This window comes from Amphibalanus amphitrite, unplaced genomic scaffold (assembly GCF_019059575.1).
Source record: "Amphibalanus amphitrite isolate SeventyFive unplaced genomic scaffold, NRLGWU_Aamphi_draft 000046F_arrow, whole genome shotgun sequence".
NCBI classification, from domain to species: Eukaryota; Metazoa; Arthropoda; class Thecostraca; order Balanomorpha; family Balanidae; genus Amphibalanus; species Amphibalanus amphitrite.
In genome coordinates this window covers 369,376-389,954 of record NW_024881542.1, presented here as the reverse complement: position 1 = coordinate 389,954, position 20,579 = coordinate 369,376, and the positions used below count along the sequence as shown (strand labels likewise).

General features: G+C 49.8%; 3 protein-coding genes across 20 annotated transcripts in view; 1 reads left to right on the top strand and 2 right to left on the bottom strand.

Moving 5' to 3' along the window:
• Window positions 1-9,709, bottom strand: part of LOC122377506 (ras-specific guanine nucleotide-releasing factor RalGPS2-like) — a 28,601-nt gene extending 18,892 nt beyond the window's left edge. For 3 of the 12 annotated variants that reach the window (XM_043357588.1, XM_043357587.1, XM_043357590.1), the window contains exons 1-2: window positions 2,941-3,087; window positions 112-202 (exon numbers count right to left, since the gene is read on the bottom strand). In XM_043357588.1, coding sequence (XP_043213523.1) covers window positions 112-202; window positions 2,941-2,971 — 122 coding nt within the window. In that variant the 5' untranslated portion in view covers window positions 2,972-3,087. Of the gene's footprint in view, window positions 1-111; window positions 203-2,940; window positions 3,088-5,541; window positions 5,687-6,037; window positions 6,164-8,073; window positions 8,147-9,633 lie in introns of those variants that run through there. The other 9 variants (XM_043357583.1, XM_043357581.1, XM_043357584.1 and 6 more) reach the window with 8 other exon arrangements.
• A 525-nt stretch (window positions 9,710-10,234) lies between these two features.
• LOC122377504 (deoxynucleoside kinase-like) lies at window positions 10,235-19,347 on the bottom strand. Of its 5 annotated transcripts, XM_043357574.1 has the most exons (6): window positions 15,646-15,754; window positions 14,477-14,494; window positions 13,682-13,893; window positions 13,191-13,369; window positions 11,683-12,610; window positions 10,235-10,504 (listed from the first exon to the last, which is right to left on the bottom strand). In XM_043357574.1, exons 1-5 carry the CDS (start codon window positions 15,650-15,652, stop codon window positions 12,250-12,252), a joined length of 777 nt encoding a protein of 258 aa, XP_043213509.1. In that variant the 5' UTR covers window positions 15,653-15,754; the 3' UTR covers window positions 10,235-10,504; window positions 11,683-12,249. The 5 variants fall into 5 exon arrangements, with proteins under 5 accessions (XP_043213509.1, XP_043213510.1, XP_043213512.1 ...); XM_043357575.1 differs by lacking the exons at window positions 14,477-14,494; window positions 15,646-15,754 and adding an exon at window positions 19,244-19,347; XM_043357577.1 differs by lacking the exons at window positions 14,477-14,494; window positions 15,646-15,754 and adding an exon at window positions 15,956-16,021.
• The window catches only part of LOC122377503 (sodium-dependent phosphate transporter 2-like), a 53,853-nt gene continuing 49,464 nt past the window's right edge, over window positions 16,191-20,579 (top strand). For 2 of the 3 annotated variants that reach the window (XM_043357573.1, XM_043357571.1), the window contains exon 1: window positions 16,191-16,499. The gene's annotated coding sequence lies outside the window, so the exon portion shown is untranslated. Of the gene's footprint in view, window positions 16,500-19,461; window positions 19,543-20,579 lie in introns of those variants that run through there. The other variant, XM_043357570.1, reaches the window with a different exon arrangement.

Genomic DNA, 20,579 nt, shown 5'->3' with positions numbered 1-20,579 from the left:
GCTGACCCGAAAGCGCGGCCTGTCCTTGGAGGTCACAGCCCTGACCTGACCGGGCCACATAGCCGACCTGACCAACCGACCCGACTGAGCTGACCCGGCGACCTGACTGACCTAGCGCTGAAGCAGGTGGTGACCTTTTCGTCAGGCGACTGTCGGCAGCTGCCTCGCCGAGAGTTGTTCCGAGACAGCCCATAGCGGCCGCCTGAAACACAGAAAAACAACGATAAAGTCAAAAGTCGCACCTAGGATGACGCGGCATGGGTTGAGAGCTGTGCTTGGGTGCATCTTTCATAAGCCAGACACATGCAGTAAGACAGCGCAAATCACAGAATAATGCGACCTGACTCACATGGGCTTGGTCTGAGAAATCTAGACCGAATTATGGCTTACAAGTGACAGATATGATCATCACAGGCAGTGCATGCAGTGTTTATCATAACCAGTTCATCGCAGTCATGGCCACATCAGTGTCATCGTGACTTGAGAATTTCATCGCGAGACGACCATAATCAGATGATGGTCAAATCACATTGGACGCCTCACTCCCATTATTCCCAGACGGTTGTTGCAATCATCGACACTTCGCGGTGAAACTGCTCCGAAAGTCTCCGGATTCAGACTGTCGTCCCTGATACTTCACCCACATTCGTACTGACCCCATATACAGCAGCAACCGTGTAATACCGCACCAAAATCCCCGCAATCCCTCTGATCACACCGCGCGCTTCTGTGCAAACCCGATTCGCCTGTTGCAACTACCACTGCACGCGCTCTGCGCCGCACAAATCGGCAGCAGAGTGATGGCGAACACGAGCGAACACGGGCCGCGCGCGGTCGGTTAGACGGACAGGGAGGCAGTCAAGAGGCACGTGTGGGCTCCTCTGCAGCCACAGACAACGGACGGGGTGCAGTGTGATTCACCGCACCGTCTGCAGAGGAGCGGGCTGTGATCGGACGACAGGGAGCGGCGGGCGAGTGGGTACGGTTAGCGCCGTGTGCGCGGTCTGTCCGTCCGTCTATCACTCTGTCTGTCGGCTGACCGGTATGTGGCGGAGCGCACGGACGGGGCCGGCCACCGAAGTCGGCGGCTGATCAGGAGATTGACAAGCCGCGACAACGGCGATGGGGCAGCGGGGGCGGCGTGGGGGCGGCGGCAACAGCAAGTGGTAGGGTTGGAGAAATGGTTACTCGAGTTTTTCCTCGGAGGGGTGAGAGGGTACGTGGCGACAGGACGCTTTTTCTCGCTTGACAGCACAATTGCCGTTTTTGTCCGCTCAATTGATGACAATTGTCACAATCAGAGTCAGCACGTCACCCGTTGTGTTCAACTGGCGACAATTGACACACCCTGTTAGAGACTACCCCAGACACGTGCTAACAAAGAGGAGTGCTAAAGACTAACCCTTTAGAGGCTACCCGAGACACGTGCAAACACGGAGCAGGAGCCAGACCGCGAGCCAGTCAGCACCTGGTCCGCCCGGTTATGACTGGGGCGAACAGGCCAGAACCAGGCCGGGTGAGGAAGAAACCGAACCGCACACCGCCCACGCATCTGTCGAGCCAAGATGACGACTGTACCGCGGTTAACTAGGGGAGCTCACTACCAGGAAAAGGCTCACCAGTCAGGGGGAGTAAAAATAGGCACGGCAGAATCACTCCCGTCGACCTTGAGAGCCGGTGTAATCGAATACTGTTGAAAATGAGCAGAGAACTATGTCCTGCTGCAAAATGAGCCCGCCGTGCGGAATTTAGTGGGTGTCAACAGAGTTACTAAGTTACAAAGTCTGATACAACATGTTTCAAACACACGCCCAGGCAGACAATTGACTACGACTGATATCACATGTTTCAAACGCACGCCTAGGCAGACAATTGACAACGATAACAAAGGTCAGAGAAAGGCTCACCGTCGGTATTATATAGGAACCGACCACCGACGTTTTCGCAAGTCGTCATGCTCTGTGGCCTACAGGTTATCGAGGCATATCGGGCCCGGGCGCCGCACAGGTTCCATTGTGTGCCGCTCTCTGAAAAGTCTGATAGCAGTGCTGAGTTTGGTTCTGATGACCGCACGATTACTTGGCACGACAGACGCTTCAGGTAAACAGGGCCACGGATCGCCTCCGCGAACAGCCCGATAAGAATCGCGAACAAAAACCGAGCACCACGCAGTCCGGTTCGGAGGCTAGTTAGTGGTCTGCACGGCTGCCCCGCGCCATCATTCACATGTCACGGAAATACACGAGCATCCGTGTATGACCATACAGGGATACAGGGAGAATGCAGAACCGTGCAATGTTTTCATATGACGTAAATTGGGGCAAAGTCGTGCTCTAGAGTCGGGAACCCGAACCAAAAACGCGACGGCATCTACTTGTGTCTAACTATGGCGTCCAGCGCAAATACTTCATGGATCCTCGTGTTAGACCCGATAGTTCATGCTATCAGAAAGAGGCTTTCCAAGCCGAGCATCGCATAATCGACTTAAAACCAACACAACATCCGTTCCGCTAGACATATGTGTGTCTGGCATTAGTTTCAAGGACGCGATCTTTGCATGACCACTCGCCGGCGAATAGTTTCACGCGATGTTTGGCCGCTGTGATTCGGAAGCCGAGTGTCCCGGTGCATCAATCAAGTCGTGCAATTTATATTCCGCCATAAAACAGCCACTGGTCCGGCTGTCACGCGCGCTGGGTTTAAATCACTGTCTGCACTCCACGCCAGCCATAAACCGGCAAAATGTACAAATGTGCTACCTCCGGGCTCCGGCAGGAAACGCTTGGCGTTCCAATCCCTGCGCAAGCATCCCCAGTCACGAATTCTCAGCAGGTAAGCATAGCCAAGCCACCAAGTGTGAATCAAAGTCATCCAACTACGCCCACCAGGCTCACAATCAGCCACCCACAAACCGCCCCACCAGACTCTCCGCTCGCTCACCGGGTGCCACGGCCAGCAGGTCGACAATCATCCTCCCCGTCTCCCGTCTCCACGTCCGCCGGTCTCCGTCTCCGCCCGTGTATCCACCGTATGCACGTGCGTCCGTCCACCGCCCGACACACGTCTCTCCTCGCCGACGCCGCGAGCTCCACTGACTGGTGGGGCGGCACCGGGCGGCTCGGTGCCGCCGTCGGCACGCGTCACGAGACCTTGAGAGGGGCGCCGCGGCTGGCGGGCGGGCGGCGGCGGCGGCGGCAGGGCCTTCACCGGTCATCGCGCCCGGCAGCCAGGCGGGGGCGGCGGGCTGACCTTTGCCGCCGGGAGTTGCACGGGATTGACCCGTAGGTGGAGGGTGGGCTTGTAACGCCAGATTGGGAGCCATGATTTCGTAAGCGAATCTAAAGGTGAGGAAATGGGTTCAACCATGTTCAACGCAGCTTGAATGTCACGAGTTAATGCATCTGATTATGTGAATGTATATTGGCCAACGACCTTACGTTTGGCAAGAGGGTATGCATGCTGTCATTTGTGCTTTTTATAGTTCATGTGCCTTTTAGGTCTTGATTGAAGTGTGAACTGGGATATTTAGGTATACAACTAATCATGTAACCCGCACATGTGTGACCCTTGGTGCACAATCTTGCAACATGTGGGTTTAAATAATTGCATTTAAGCATAGGTACCTACGAGACCTCAACAAACTTCTAGCTACACCAGCGGAGCACCACCGCCGTTCACTGCAGACTGGACAGCTTCCTCTCGCAGCCGAGTTTATGATACTGAGCTCTCGAAGTAAAATATTGATATGACAACAATTGATCAGAGATAACTGTTCCAACGACGGAACTCAGTCACCGAGATATTTACGATATTACAACGAGAATGGCTCTGCGTCGCCCAGAAATGGGCGTCGACACTCTGAAAATGGGGTGCCATGCGATCTTCAGTTTGAATTTCGAGGCTTGGTAAAATTTAGCACTATCCCAATTGTTTAAATTCGTACACTTCGTCATGATTCCAACGGAAAACGCAAAACGAAATACCCTCATAGGAATTACTTTTTTCACTCGCAGCAATTCAAGAATTGCTAAACCAGCTTAAAAGCAACAATATGCAACATCAATGAAAGCAGAGTAATTCTACCCTAACTCAACCTCGTAAGCGACAGCCCAGAACATTTCAAGCCGCATGTCTGCACTCGATAAGCGATACACTTCTAATCAGTAGGTACCCATCAACCAGCAATAAAGATCAACCAGCAATAAAGACCTACCCCCATACCATGCCCATACTTCAGTCACCATCACTACTGACACTGATAACACTACACTCCACAAATACAGCACCATGCAGGCAGACTCTCTAGTCTCTCAAAGCACGCTACCACTGTCAAGTGTCAGCACTCAGCAGTCAGCTTGATATATATCACGCCACGGTAGCTCAGCAGTCACGATGACAGCAGTCAGGCCTGGCCGTGGCCGCAGGCGCCGACACTGACCATGACTGCTCAGTGTCAGACCGGAGGGAGAGCTGGCCTTGCCGTGTCAGTGACACACAGAGACCGATAGTTTCACGGCCACTGGCGCGATCAATGATCGGTCGGACCACCGTGCACCGGGTGGGGTCAGGTGAAGGGGGGGGGGGGAACAGGCGCAGTCACCGCTCAGGGGGAGTGCGTAATGGAGCTGTCATGTGAAGTGTGAATGGCTGTGAGGTCAGCTAACCGACGAAATATGTGGATGGAGCGTAGGTGACAGCTGATAATGTCCACACAAAGCAGCTACTGCATGCTGAAGCTACGGGGAATAAGACATTCGCTGTGTTCGACGCCGCATAAGCACTAAGCAGTAGCTACACGCGTCAGCAGATATGAGCTCGTTATTGGCGCGACAGACTCGTCATTTGCTCGCCTTCCGTGAAGCGTAAAGGAAGGTTCGCCGTGGAGACATTGTGTAAATTGGACTTCCGGGAGCGTGATATTGACAAGGCCGCCGCTCGGGACACGGCAGTACCCATCGCACACTGACCTGCTGACACCGTGGGACCATGATGGGCGTTAACCAAGGTGAAGGTAAAAGCTCGACCCAGGCTTTAAAATTCCAGGAGCCGGAAAGTATTAAATGAGCAGAGGACGCGTCGGGAGTCGGACGAACGTTGTATGCGTTCAGACCCACACACACGAAACGTTTAGGGGTAGGGAAGTGGGGGGGGGGGGGTAGGGATGTGGGGGTGGAAGCCTGTCCTAGGGTCGATGGCTAATCGGAGGCGTCACTCATACATAACGTATAAGCCGTAGGGCAGCCGAGTGTGCAGCAAGGGGACGGGAGCTGGGGTATCCTGAAGACCAGTATCAGAGATTAGGCGAGTGTTCGAAGCGAAGAAGAGACCGAGTGTTTCATACAGTGTAGCCTCTTACTGGCCCGCACCAGGTGTTGTAGCTTGCAGCCTGAGTGAACCATCGAGCACGCACGTGCGGCCGCTGCTCACTCACCCTGGTTCTCCGCGGCGGCGGGGCCGGCCAGGGGCTGAAGCAACCCTCACTTACCCTGGTTCTAAGCTGAGTCGTGGTCGGCCGGGGAGGCCTGTCAGTCCGTCACTCACCCTGGTTCTGCGCCGGGTCTGCCGGGGGACTGTGCCGGCTCTCCTCCGCCCCCTGGAGCGCCTGCCGCGCCTGCCGGTGCCGCGGCGTCGGCAGAGTCTGGGAGTAGCCGGGCGCTCCGGCGGCCAGTTGGGGCTCCTCATCCCTCTGCCGCCGCGGTCACACACACAGAGAGCTCTCACACACCGAGACCCGTCACCAGTTGCAGCCAGCAGCGGACAGACAGAGAGCGGAGAGCGGCGCGCGTCAGAAGCCACCGCAGCCGCCGGCGCACAGTGGACGGCTTACAGCGGCAGCGGAGGGTGGCAAGCGCGAGAGAAGAGCTGACATTGATTATAGGTTAGCCCAACCCACACCCTAATGCTACTTTATCAACATGTACTGTGTATCCTTGCCACCGGTATGATCAGTGTAAACGTTTCAGAAAAAGGTGAGCTAAGCTTAGCCAGAAAGGACAGTGCCGCAAAAGTAAATTATGCTAGGAGTAGGAGTACATACCTCGCATAGTTTGAGCGTAGCTAGGCTGTCGCAGGACGGTTCGCGGGCAAAGTCCGAGTGCCACATGCCGAGGGCGCGCCCCTCTCAGCATCGGCTCAGGTCTGCCGCAGGTGCACCGCCATCACCCTGCGGGGGAGCGGAGGGGCCGAGTTAGACTGATTTTGTCGGACACATGAGAGCAGAGTCAGGCTATTGAACAGTTTTAGAAGTCTCCACACTTCATATGAAACCACTGAGAGGCGCAAATCGAGGTATCGTACACCAACCAGACACCACCAAGCCTCGCTGTCCAGTTACCTACAGCACCTCCCTGCGGTCCGAGCGCAGGGCGCCAGTCCCACAGTCACACGGCCAGCGCAGTGACACCTACTGACGGCCGGCCGTGTGCGGCGCGCGGCGCGGCCGGCACCACGCCCCGGCCCTGTTGACAGTCACGGGACCGGGGCGGCCGCGGCGACCTTTAGAGACTGATGTGCGGCCGTGATACCGACTGCAACAGACAGCGGCACTGCCCGGGCGGGGCCGCCGCCGCCGCCACTCAGGTAAATGAAGGTCGTAAAGGATCGTGGCGACCGTGATGGGATGCCGGATTTGACAGGGGGCGGTATTAGCCGACTGTTTGGAGGGCGACAGCTATTGGGGAAATCACAGTCACGTGACGGTAGCCAGGGATGAGTGAAAAATGACCTACATATGTCCGATGAGCTACCGCCCCAAAACACTGCTCTTTCAACAACTCGCCAACGATAACACGCACGTGGCAGCATTAATAACGATGAAGATCCATCACCACGATCAACAATCCGAAGCACTCGGTTCGTGCCACAGGCGAATGAATAACACCACACCATCCAGGACAGGGAAAAGGTCACCGGCCCCGCGGCGGATGGAGAGCTAATGGAGGCAAGTGCCGCCAATCGACTACTTCCGAGGAGCGCTGCCTCTCCGGCTGCCGGAGGCTGGGCCGCTGACTGGCGCCAGGCACGAACATCGTCATTTCCGCACAAAGCTCCCGCCAGAGAGGCTAGCGGAAGTCCCGAGACGCCACCATTTGCAACATAAGTGGTGCCATTTCTGGAGCTGGCCCGATGTTATGTAAGATGACCATTTGAAATGGACTCAGCACATGCTGTTTCCCACCCTATTTTTGTAGCACCTAGTGGATGATCGGGAAATGACAATGTTGCGATACAAAATATCCCAAGTCCGTCTTAGCGAGGCATCGCTGCCAGCTTGCTATTTCCTGCAGCCAATAAACAAATATAAAAATAAGCCCACTGTAAAGAGATGACCAATTTAACGCACGAGGGAAATTCATCAGTTTATGTGAGCAATTCATCTTACCATAACGATACTTCGGCGCGTCGACATTTTTCAAAACCCGCAAGGCATGGTAAATCCCGCTACATGTACAAACAAATGACCAGTGCTGCTGTTGCACTTGTATCACTCACGCCTTCCCGTACCAAGGCAGCAGAAGGTCACATGACCCCACTATCAACCCACCCCAGCCCGCTCCCCGTTACCGGCCGTCACCACATCCCTCACTATCGGGCGATGCAGTCGCCAAGAGGAGGAGGTCAGAGGGGGTGAGGCCACTCGACCTGCGCAGATGCTTCACCCCGATATGCTTCACCCCCCAGTCTTCACCCCGATATGAGCCGCGGACGGAGACGGCGGTGACCGACGGTGTAGTCCCGGCGCGGCCACATCCGCTCCAGAGGAGGGGTCGCTATCAGAGCAGGGAGGGAGGAAGGGGTCCGGGGTCTTGGCCCACTGTATTAATTAGTTAAATAATCTTGGGCCCACATGGTGGGTCCTGTATGGGCTGGGGAGCAGATAACATAATAGTTGAAAAAATATGCATAGAGGTTAAATAAATTGCTGGTTTGAATCAAAGTGAAGCAATAGATGTCTTGACCTAAAAAACCTTAACATCATAAAACACAAATGTCAATTAAATAAAAAGCCTAGAGTACTTTCAAAATATTTCCTTATCTCAGTAACCACTGAAGCATTAGTTATGTCCTACTTACCCTTTATTCTCATAATCATTAGTTAAAGATAGTACTTTTCTATTCATACCAGTGTTTTCAAGAAATTGTCATAGAGATGTATTGCAGTGCCACCTGAAAATGCTGCTATAAAAATGTTAAAATCGGATTGCACTGACCATCCCTAAAGAAAGAAGAATGCAGCTCCAAAGCAATGTTTGTGAATGTAAAATACATAATGGTGCATTTGTTTGTGTACTGTGTACTTTGTGTAGGCATCTATATTATCAAATATGAGTACTGAATATTAAAGGTAAAAATATAAGCAAAATAAGCTACATAAACTGTATCCATATAAAATATTAGATAAGCTCTGTAAGCAAATACCAAAAAGTGAAAATTTCTTAGGATTCTTAGCACACAACACCAAATATCAACCAACATTTGCTACCTATGTGAGAGTTGGACTGACTGGACTGTAATGTACCTATTAATGAAAAAGGGAAAATTCTGCACATGATCACCAATTTATATGAGGAGTGAAGGAAGTACAAATGAAAAATCTACTTTTTACAAGTTTGTTGGAAAAAAATACCAACAAGCTTCAGAATTTATTAGTTCGGGGCATATGAACCTTAGCCAATGTTCAAACAAATGCTTATTTTTTTACAAAAAAAAGAAACAAGCATTCTTCTTTGAAAGGAAGAGCTGACAGCAACAAGGCTCAGGATGGATCATGGAAGAACAGTGAACATGCTGGGATACTAGGCAAACACCTCATGATAAGTTGGTTGCCTTCACCTTACTGGGGGGGGGGGGGGGGAGACGTAAACAAGTAGGCATGCTAGTCGCAAACTCATCCATTTGAAAGTTAGAAAAGTAACAAACCCAAAAATAATAATACACATCCAGGCTTCTTGAGATAAACAAAAATTATAAAACTACACATTTCTTTTCACCAAAAGTGTGTTATTCATGCAACTGATGTTACAGTCTATTACAGTCATTGGTCTATCCAATGCAGCCCATTTCGAGGTACTTGATCCAACTTCTGATTGGCATTATATGGCCTTGTCGTACATGCCCCTGCCACGGTGGCTATTCCAATTCTGGGCAGGTCAAGGTGGCCTGACAGCATGTATCTGGCAATCCCAACACAATTGGTGACTCTTGTAAATTATGTTATTTTGAATTCCTGTAGCTTATGAATTATAAGGCTCTGTAGGCAATAACTTTTTAATTTCAATTATTTATTCATGAGTAATTAAGTGATGTGCGCACTGCTAAGTGCTAACTGCTAAGAGCCCCGTGAGTGAGGGCACCTCTTCCGCCCCTCCCAAATGGCCCAACCCACCCCAACCCACCCACCCCAACCCCTGCCACCTGCATTGTCCAGAACCACCCTTCAACTCAAGTACATATCCAAACAAAAAGGGAAGAGGTAAGAACTTGCACTTGAACTGTGGCCTTGTCGGTGCACAAAAAAAGCAACGCTTCTGCAGCTAGCTCATGGCTGCAATAAAGCTTGAAGCTACTGAACGAGAGCAGTTACACACCAAAACAGTCATTGAAAAATAATTTGTGATAATCTAACGCACATACCAATATTTTCCAGTGATCAAGCGCATAAACTGAAACCGCTGAAACCGAACCCCCCAAACACAAGAGACGCGCGCAGCCTGCGTTGTAAATGTCTCCACAAAATATTGGCGTCAGGATTGTATTCCATCTCGGCTACCAAATCTACAAGAAAAACTTCTTCGGTCTCTAAGGATTCCTTCATCGCATGCATCACGCGAATAACGTCCGCAGTCACTGCATGCATACGTTCATTGGCAAATGGCAAGAATAATGTAATGTGCCTCCCAACTCCCAATGGTGCTATCTTGCCTCGAATCGAATATGATCTAAACTAGCACAACTATTCCAGGAATTGTTTGAGGGTTCACCTAATGTCGCATTCGTAGTTCGTACTCGTAGCATATCTCATCATTGAAACAAGAATACCATCAGTTAGGATTTTACAACGCCAGGGTTAAACTTTAAACAAAATGGGAGTCAACCTAATAAAGAAAAGTTAAACATTACGGCAAAAAGATAGCCGCCCGATACGAGAAACATATTTGAGACGGCTGGTGATTCGTCAGCTTCCTTCCGTGCGGTGGCATGAAGATTCCATGCATAAACGAGACAGAAACCGTCCTTCGATCAATCGCACTTTTTTGTTTTTATTTACGAAAATGTCATTTGCATTCAAGGATAAAGGCATGCCATTGATTATACGCAATCCGATGAACTCACAGCATTCACAAATATCGAGTTATGAAACAACCATGAGCAAATTTCATGGTTCAACTTTGCTCATGGTTCAACGATTAAGATTCGATTAAAAAATAGAAATGCAGTTCATCACTAAATGACGAATTCAATCACAAACAACCTAATCAAGAAAGCTTCTCTATTTGACTTAACCCTCGCCCCGTTGGGGGGGGGCCATTTTGGCCCCCCCCTGTGGTTTTTCCTGAATAGCAAGAAAACGGCGGCGCGCAGCGCCGCCAAATTTTCAGTACCTTCCCGGGCATCAATTTGACACCTTCACACCAAATTTCAAGTCTTAGGTCACCTTAGGTCAGGAGTTATTGAGGTCAAACTGAGGTCATGTTCGAGCAAAAATGGGCAAAAAACATGCAATCTTGAAACGCTCACCAAATCTACAGTTATCAAGCAATTTCAAAGTTCTTTATATGGTCTAGTAGACAAAAAGCGGCGCTACAAAACTGCTATCTCGGATTTTCAAAATTTTTGGTTTTTGATCAAAAAAAATTCAAAAAATTGATTTTTTTAGAAAAACTTGGAAAAAATCCAAAAATTTTTCGAATTTCGAAAAAACCGGAATATATGTGGTAGTCCCAGCGCTCTTCTATATACATACCAAATTTCAGATCGATATCTCGTTTTTTGGCCAAGTTATAGCGAAAAAAACTGTTCAAAAATGATGACGTCAAATTTTTGAACTCAATTTTTAGCAATTCTAGACCACGTACGGCAAAACAAAGACCACCATTGAACTCCCCGTGACGAGCTGCATCGATTCGATACCCATTTTATGCAAAAATATTAACTTTGAAATTTGACCTAATTTGACCTGACCTTGACCTGACCTTGACCTGACCTTGGCCAAAACGTGATCTAAGCTGGCCCCAAAGGCTGCCTGACCCATATAATCGCATTTGTCATGTAAAATGGACCATAAAACATGTATCACACGACACTTTCATATTGTGACCCCCCCGTGACCTGACCTCTGTGACCTGACCTGGTATCAGTGACCTCAAATAGCAAAATATGTGTTTGAAGAACATTTCCCCATCGATGATTTTCAATGAAATGCATTTTACTCGATTTTACAACGCATTTCTTGAAGTGCCTGTAAACGGTGAAAATTGGACCTTTGACCTGACCTGTGACGTCATCGGTTTGACCTAGGTCAATAAAATTGGGTCACAAGGTAGTTCCCCGTTGGGGCTATCCAACGCCGTTTACCGCTTGTCGCTATGTTGCGTGGTTCTCGAGATCTTAGGGGGGGGCCAAAATGGCCCCCCCCCAACCGGGCGCGTTGCTCGGCAGAGCCCAACGGGGCGCGGGTTAAACTAGGACATGAGGAAATAACATAAATGCGGTGGAAAAGTGCGACCTGGCCGATTATCTGGCCCTCACAACGCGCTATTCTTCAAATCAACCGCAAGTCAATCGGCTCAGGAAAAGCAGCTTAAAGCTAAAGCACAGTGGCCAAATGGGAGCGGATATCGTGAACTGGTTTCAATGACAACGGACCATCCCTATCGCATCGTTCATCCAGACTTCGGATATGAACTGCGGCACTATGAAGACACACCAAGGCACAGTGGCTTAAGCACAAGCCAGAAAAGTCACAAACACACGCTTAACTTGAGCAAAAAGCTTCGATTAATTCGGTCTCATCTCTATAACGGGCATTTAACATTCTACAAAGCCAGTCTAACCCTTTCAATCTGCCTCTCTGGTTCCTCTCTCCCACCACGCACAAGGCACTCGCTCAGTTTCCCGCCCACGTCCTCCCACCCATCCCTCCAGCAGTCACATCGCTCGCATACCCTACCGCCCCACCCAGCCCCGAGCAGCTCATCCTCCCACAGCCTACCGTCAACAGCCCTCAAACAGTCCCCTCCCCCACGACCGTTACACTTTTCCGCCGGTGATGCGCTCCTTGTTCTTGTCGTAGAGCGCCAGCAGCTCCTTCAGTTCCTGGTCGGCGTCAATACAGAGCACAGGCGGCCAGTGGGCCGGCCGCGCGCCCGTCAGCCATCGCTCGTGGCTGCGGTGCACGCGGCGCAGGTAGTCGAGCGGCACGGCCGCCTCCTCTGCGCGGCCGCGCTGCCGCATCCGCTCAAACACCACCTCGGGCGTGGTGCGCAGGTAGACGATCAGGTCGACGCCGATGTCGAGCCGCCGCTCCATCAGCGAGTAGTACTCGGCGAGTACGGTGTGCTCGGCCGCCGAGATGGCGCCACTATCCAGCGCGTTCTCCACGAAACAGTATCTGCGAGACGGAGAACGGTCAGGATGGGGTGGGGTGGGTGGGGGGGGGGGGAGGGGGATGAGTCATCACTGAGCGTGACTGAACACGATTTCGGCGACGATGGGTGTTTCACTTGGTTCACTACCCGTTCTCGGGCGGTGAAATAAAAAATGCGATCTTCTAACATATTCAATTTTTTTGCGTACATAAAACATACAGCGCTCGCCGCTCAGTGTTGGCAATACAGTGGCCGCTGGATAATAACTAAATAAAGGGGACTATCGAGGCCCGAGCCACAGTACAATGGCTGATAACAACGCAATTAGTCAACGTGATGACTGATGATAGACGTCCAAATAAAAACTTGTCAGCTTAATACTATTGATGTTGATATTACAACCAAATCAGCATGTAATATTACTTCAGAGTAGGTATACCTCATGCGTAGCACGACGATCATCACATTGGAATGTTTATATTAGTAACCGCGGATACGGATTCTGAGCAGTAATCGCCACGCACTTTCAGAATGTGGATCGCTCATGATCATTGTTCAATACAATATAATACAATCGATTGTTGTTTCATTGCTTCGGCCTACCTGTTGTTGGGCAGCGAGCGTTCAATGATTTTGACCCGGCACGGAGTTTTGTCCAGATGAATCTGCAGCCTGGTGAGCTGAATGTAAGACTGGAACAGGAAGCTCCATCTCTCTGGGTCCTTGTACAGCTTGTCCAGCAGGTTGTGACCATCTACGTTGCACCACTTCTCCAGTGGCTCCTGTAAAAACCAGCACTCCATATTTTGTCATTGGCGATTGCTGTTATCTGAAGCATGCAAAAACGGTGTGATTTTCTAGTTTGAAAACAAAAGGAACATGAAGCGAAAGGTATAAAAGAATATTCAATGCACAATACTTTATCACATTCACTTCCATTTGCATTTCTTTAGTCTTGAAACTATATTAAGAATAAATATGAGCACTGGTGTTTTAGTATATGCCAGCCACAAGGAAGTCAAGTACTGAGTAGATGTTGTTAGACAATGCCATATGAACAACACTACACTCAAAATCATGTTACAATGACCCACCTCTATAACATTGACACCCTCCAATCCTTTGAAGTGTTTCAGGAAGGTGGACTTGCCACTGCCAACATTTCCCTCCACTGAAACTGTGAAAGGTCTTGGACCAGTGTCCAGCATGAGCTCCTTTTTGCTGCTTGGTGCTAGAGCTAGTGGATGCTGCAGGGCAGGCATCTTGGCAAACCAGCGAACCAGGGGCACCAGCCACCTCAGCACCTCTGTGGAGTGTGGGGGGGGGGGGAGGGGGGAGAAGGGAACTCAAGTCCTCCACATGACCTGGTGGATAAGGTGCCCATCTCCTGGGTACCTCCACAGCATGACTACCTGGTACTACTGGTATCATATCATGGTATTGGGTTCCAATAGAAACATTAACAAACTCAGATGTTCTGGCACTGAGTGACATCAAACTAGTAGTTAAAGTTAATGCTATTGGAGAGCTAGTAAAAAGCCCTGGTTGGGCCTAAGTCACACATCAGCTCCTGCAGTGCCATAGCATCAGGTTACATCAAGCTGTGAAGGGCCCATCAAGGGCCCTAAGTTGTAAGTTGCTACGTAGGTACCTGTGTACCTTTGGTGGTGCAAAGTACTTGGTAATACTCTTGCCGGTAGGTAGGTAGGTACCTCCGTACTTACAACTAAGAGGTAACTTTTTGAAGTTACCATAAAAGTTACAGAGAGCAAGAATGCAACATTGAAGATGCCTAGTTCCAGCCACAATACGCAATGTAATCATGCGAGCTGTTTCTATCTGGGTGTCCTTTGATCAGGGTTGCTGCACATCCTTCGATATTTCCTAACCTTGTCTTGGGATCAGAACAGTGGGGGAAACTGTGGTCAAATCTTCTATTTTTGGAAGCCTTCCATTTTTGGAAGGACCTTCCATAAATGGGTATGCATTTTCCAAAAATGGAAGGCTTCCAAAATTGGAAGGTCTAATCTCAGTGTTCCCAACTGTGATTCACATTCTTTGATTTAAGTTACGGCCTTTTTAAATGTGTAACATTAATAGTTGATTTTGCCATTTATGATCATTGATATAAGGAGAAGCAGCAGTGCTAGTGTTGGTAATACAGGCATGCTATGTCAATGTACATAGTGATATAATAGCATGGTGTCCTGGCGCACTGCTCTCTTTTTCTACTTCTAGAGGACACATAGAAATTCAGAAGAGAAAACAGCTGGTCAATAACCAACCAGGAGGAACACAGCTATAGCCCTGACAAAAAATGGTTTAAATTAAACTTACTATTCCTCATATAAATTGAAGATTCATGCTCCTTCGATAGAAAGTAACACGAAAAACGGCGCAGCAACGCCTATTTAATTCGTCCCATATTCCGGAAAAAACATTGAAAAATGACGAGACCTCCACCCAAATGTTTGGCAAAAGCCTTAAAAAATTGAAATCAACCACACAATATGCTAATAAATGCAGAAAACGGCAACAAATACAAGTTTTACTCGCCACTACACTCCCGAAACCGCCGCACTCTGTCCAGACAATTCCGCACTGTAAATAAAGTCGGCGGTATCGAACAAGCATGGCCCGTCACTAAAGTACTTTAAAGGATATTTACTTTTCGTTTTTGATGCTTTTTGCTTACAAAATGTTTGATAAAGTCTTATAAAACCATCGTTTGTCGGTAAATTTTTGTCAATTTTCCACGACTCATTACTTTGAAAAATTACCTAAAATACATCCACGCTAGGATTTAGGCATCCACGCTAGATTATGGACACTTCACTATGGCGAATAGAAAGCGACCAGGGGCGATAGTCGCATTTGCCTCATGTTCGGCGGAAATCGGTAAGTTCCAACATATGCGCAACATTTTCTATATTTGGGTACGATGACGTCGTCAGCGTACCCATTTTTGGAAGGTGCGTACCCATATATAGAAAATCCTTCCAAAAATGGAAGGCTTTCTAAAAATGGAAGATTTGACCACAGTTTCCCCGACTGAGAATGGGCATGGGAACCCAACCATGTGAGTTTATAACCAGGTGAGCCGAGTGCTGACACTAGCCAGGAAAAGAATAATGCATAAATAATTCCTGAACAAAAACAAAATTCAAATTTGTTTCAAAATAACGATGAATTGAAATTTCAAGAACCACAGTGCCATTTCAATTTCACCTTGTTTCAATTCCATCATATAAATTTACCATTGTTCATCAATATGCTATGATCATATATGCAACTCTGAATAAATCGACACTTCTTTTTGATCCAGATCTTGATTACTTTATCTGAATAATATTTCTTTTTGTACCTACCCACCATCCACCGTGATTTCTTCAACCTTAAGGTCTTTGGCGCCAAAATCTCATATGTGACGCAGGAGCAGCCTGTTCAAATGCAGAAAATCTGGTATCTAATTTTAGGATTGACCAATCGTAAGGGACCAAAATTTCAATTCATTCATATACAATGATTTCATTGGCTAAACTTTTAAGAGCCATAATCGTAGCTTTGTTGTGAGAACAGGTATCTTATGTAATGTAAATATTTAATTATTGTTGGATTCGGATTCGGATAAGTACACGTGCGAATTATTCACGAAAATTGTTGCCGATATGTTGATAAATTATTCTACCAGCGTTACTTTTGTGGGATACTGCAACTTTCGAGCAACGAAAACATTTAAAAACACGAAGTTATCGGGATGTGACTACCAGGAACTGAAATATGAACATCTCAATCTTTTAGCCTCTGCATTGCTGTTGCGGCATCAGCATTGCTTTACTTCAACTCGAACTCAAACTAGGCTTGAGTTATGACCGGAATACGCTGCAAGACTTAACGAGATTGACATCTCAGGTAAGTGTTCCTGTATGAGTTATGTTCAATTTGTTGTAATGCAGACATTCAGCCTCCATCATTCTGTATAAATAGATAGGGGCAACGATTATTATTATTTCAAGAGCCCAGAAAATGGCCTTGAGAATTTGCATTGATGGACTTTTGGAAGGATAAATCATTCTCGTTTCTGGCAAAACACTCCTTATCCGGGCTTTCCCACCCCGCCGGCTTGATGTTTCGGGTCGATTGCCGATGCTTCTCTGCTACGTACACAGATGGCGCTGCAAAAGATATACCTATTGATGAGACAGGTGGCGCTAAGAACTAGGGTCCTTTACTTAGTTGCCCATTCCTTCCTTGTCCCATTCCTACTTCTGTAATACCGTGCGCGGTGCGAGCATTTGCGATAGGTCATACCCGTTCCGTCGTATCTATCCTCAGGATACTGAAATCCTCCTCCACGCCGCAACCTCCGGTCCGGGCTGGACTGGCAACTTTATCTCATGCGGGCTGCTCCCTTGGAGCGGCACCGCTGCTCCCAAGTCCCAAGGGAGCACACCCGTAGCCAAGGCCTGTAGCCGGGTGCAGTGAGTACTGGGGGGGGGGGGGGGGGTGCTGGTCGGCATGTCCTTTGGGACGGCTCAGCCCCGGTGACTCACCAGGGTGCCTGTCCAGACCAATGTCTCCCCCTAATTCCTCTCATCCCTCTGAAATGGTCTTGTCAGACCGAAAGGGCCTAACTCAACAAAACAGTAGCGGCGGAACACCTTCAATCAAAGGGGGGCACTGCCGACTTTTGGTCCCATTCTTTCCATGCAACACCCATAGGGCTAGTGTTAAAATGCCAAAGTCAAAGGGGGGCACGGTGCCCCGGTGCCCTCCCCGTTCCGCCGCCTATGCAACAAAACAAAACAAAGCGATAGGTACTTCTGGCCTGCGTACACTTGCGGACGTACATTCGCCATTAGTGACATTTGCGATGCGTACTTTTGTCCGTAGCACTTATATTTCCATAAATATATAGCCTCGGTGTGGCGAGGGCCGAGGGGAACTGTGCTTGAGCGAGTTCAGAATGACCCAGGCCTGTCGAGTCAAACAGACATGAAAATTGCACTGGGCACCTGCCTGAGGCCCTGACCTGCTGAGGATTCCTGTGAAGGTAGTCAATGGCTCAAGACATTTAGTGCCAACTGCCTTATCTGACCGTCAATCGTGTGCCCTCATGCCAATTGCTGACAATTTAGTGCCCACCAGGGCTGCGGAGTCGGAGTCGGTGTCGGGGTCACCAGAATCTTACCGACTCCGACTCCGGGGTCGGAGTTAACACCTCATGGTCCAAAGCCATGTCCTACACCTGTTCTCGTTCTTTGACCTTTCCACAGCATATTTTGTAGAAGCTAAGGATGCTTCTGTTCTGGACGAGCGTTTTCAGCAAAAAGAAAAAAAGCGGAAGGTCGCGGCTGCGATAGAATCTGCTTTTAGTTCTGCATGTTATTTAAAATAATATTTGCAAAGTAAGGCGGTGAAACGAGAGGATCGTTTCAGACAAATAAAAAGATCTCCGAGACAAATAAAAAGATCTCCGACATGAACTTTACCATACTTTACTTATCATATGGACTTATAGGTTATCCGTAGTCGGAGCTGGAGTCGGAGTCGGAGTCGATTTTTTAAGACGGAGTCGGAGTCGGAGTCACCAAAAAAGTCCATAGACTCCGCAGCCCCGGACTACCCATGCCTGTTAAAATGGTCATACCTATTTAACTTCGAGCAAGGCCTAAAACTACGCTTCGACGGTCACTGGCGAACTCAGGCGCCCGAAATCGACGAAAAATTTAGGTTTTCCTAGGATAAAGCTAAAACCTAACAACTTTTATCAGAAGATAATAATGGTTTAAATTGCGCAGTAGTGTGAAAGGATTAAGGAATTCAAATCCGATAATTTTTTTGGAATTAGGAGGCACAATTTTGGGGGTATGCCCCACCAACGCGGCGTCAAAGACCGCCTTTCTGGATTCGCCAGTGTCGATGGTTGACAAAGCTACAAATAAGTTAATTTTATTGAGACTCTGCACTGCCGCCTGCCACATAAGCCTACCCGTACTTTTATAACTGCCGATAGATGGCAGTGAAATTCAGCGCCTGAAACTATGCCGTGCCGCAGTACACATTTATATGGCGTTTACATCAGTGGCGCTTTGTGATGCCACTCGTAGCAGGGGTGTTTACTGTTTACGTCCATTGATTGTTAAACAATTCTGTATTTAAAATTACGTCTATTGACGAAAACAGCTCATAACGATTTTTGTCCCATATTCATGCAACCATAGTCTGGCAAATGGAAGAAAAAAAGGAAGAAAGTAGGTAAGGCGCTTGGAAGCACACGTCAACTAAATTGTAATATGTATATAGTGATTGAATATAAGGTGTATATCGCTTACGTTTTTAGATCAAGATGAATGTTCCTGGGCGAAGGAATTCTTGGGACGAGTAGGTAATTGTGTAGTCAGTCATATGCATCGATAAAGTGTTGCGCTTTCAATCCGTTCTATTTTCTTGCGTTTGCCAGACTGCAGTGACACACTCTTCTGAAGGCCAGATTCTATCGTCCATTTTGTTGTGTGCGTGGGCCGTAGCTTCAGCTGTAACACAAGTACAAAGCACAAGTACCGGCCGCCGTGCCGGGCTGCCGGACGGATCTGCCTCCCGCCCCCGCCGCACCTGACTCCAATCAGGCGGTGCTCACCTGTGCTCCCACTTACCTGGCACTCGGCCGCCTGCCATCCCGACCGGCGCGGCGCCGCGACCCGTCGTGACCCGCCGCCATCGCCGCCAGCCGCTGCGCCGCCGACCTAGACGGGGCGTAACCCCCTTGCATCAGCCCCTCCCTCTCCGGCGGCGCGCGCCGGCCGGCTCCGGCGCAGGCGCCGTCGGATGCCGGTATCGATGTGGGGGGCGGGGAGGCGCGCGCCGGCGGCCGGGGCCGTGCGCCGGAGCCGGCGGCACTCGCGGTCCTGGCGCGGTCAGCGGGTCAGGTCAGCACCACACGCGCCGGGATCAGGTGAGTTGCCGGCGGCCGGCAGGGGTGGGAGTTCGGTGTGCTAGTGGAACTTCCGTGACTGTGCTGCCGCTCTGATGTTCCTGTATGTTGTTGTTGCCGTTGCTCGAACGGTAGTTTCGATCCTTCGATCTGGCCTTCCGGCTGGGTGGTGCCACGTGGGAGCCGGTTCAGCGCCGGGTGGCGCTCCTTCCATTTTGTGATTCCTTAGGTCTTTGAATTTCACGGGCTTCTGTGGAATGCATCATGTCCGCTTGTCATGAAGGTCTTTGGTTGGACCATGAGCTAGTCTGAAAATAGCGTGGGGTGAGCCGGTGCGACTCTTCATGCGACCGACTTCATGGTCCGTCTTCGGCATCCAAATGGCAGCTTTTAGCCGACCCCATGGCTCATCGATCTGACCCCCTATATACCGGCTCTCACTGGTTTAAACCAGCACCTGTGCCCGCGTCTCCCTGCTCCTCACGGCCGTCGCTGCCGATTGCTGGCTGCTCCCGACGCGGGCCGGTGGCGGTGGCGGCGGCGGTGGCACGCGGCCACGCGCTCCGTGCCGCCCGGTCGGCCCGGGGCGCGGTGTCGGGATCGATGCGTCGAGCGCCCACGTGGCCGGTCTCGTCTGACCTGTGCTGAGCGCGGGTCGCCGCGCGGTGGTCTATCGGGAATGCCTGTGGCTGATGGAGGGAGGGGTATGTCGCAAAAAGGGTGATCGGTTGTGATTCGATACACGATGCCGTCTGATGCATTGCTTATCCATAGCACTTGTATGGATTGGTGTCGTGATTGTGAATCAAGCTAAAACTCAACCGATTGTCACTAATTGGTTCCGTTCTGTGACGCACCTGCGGCCGTTTTCTATGCCGCGCGCACTGCCCTCGGTGCGGTGCGCCGCGGTGGCTCGGAGCTCGTCCGTTCATTCCTGGCGTGCTGACCCAGTACCGAGTTGGCTCACCTCAGTATTCGACGGCCGTCTGCCAGCACCGCGGCGGGGTCCTGGTGCCGACGCGACGGTGCTGCCTCCCGCTGATTGGGTGTCAGACTAC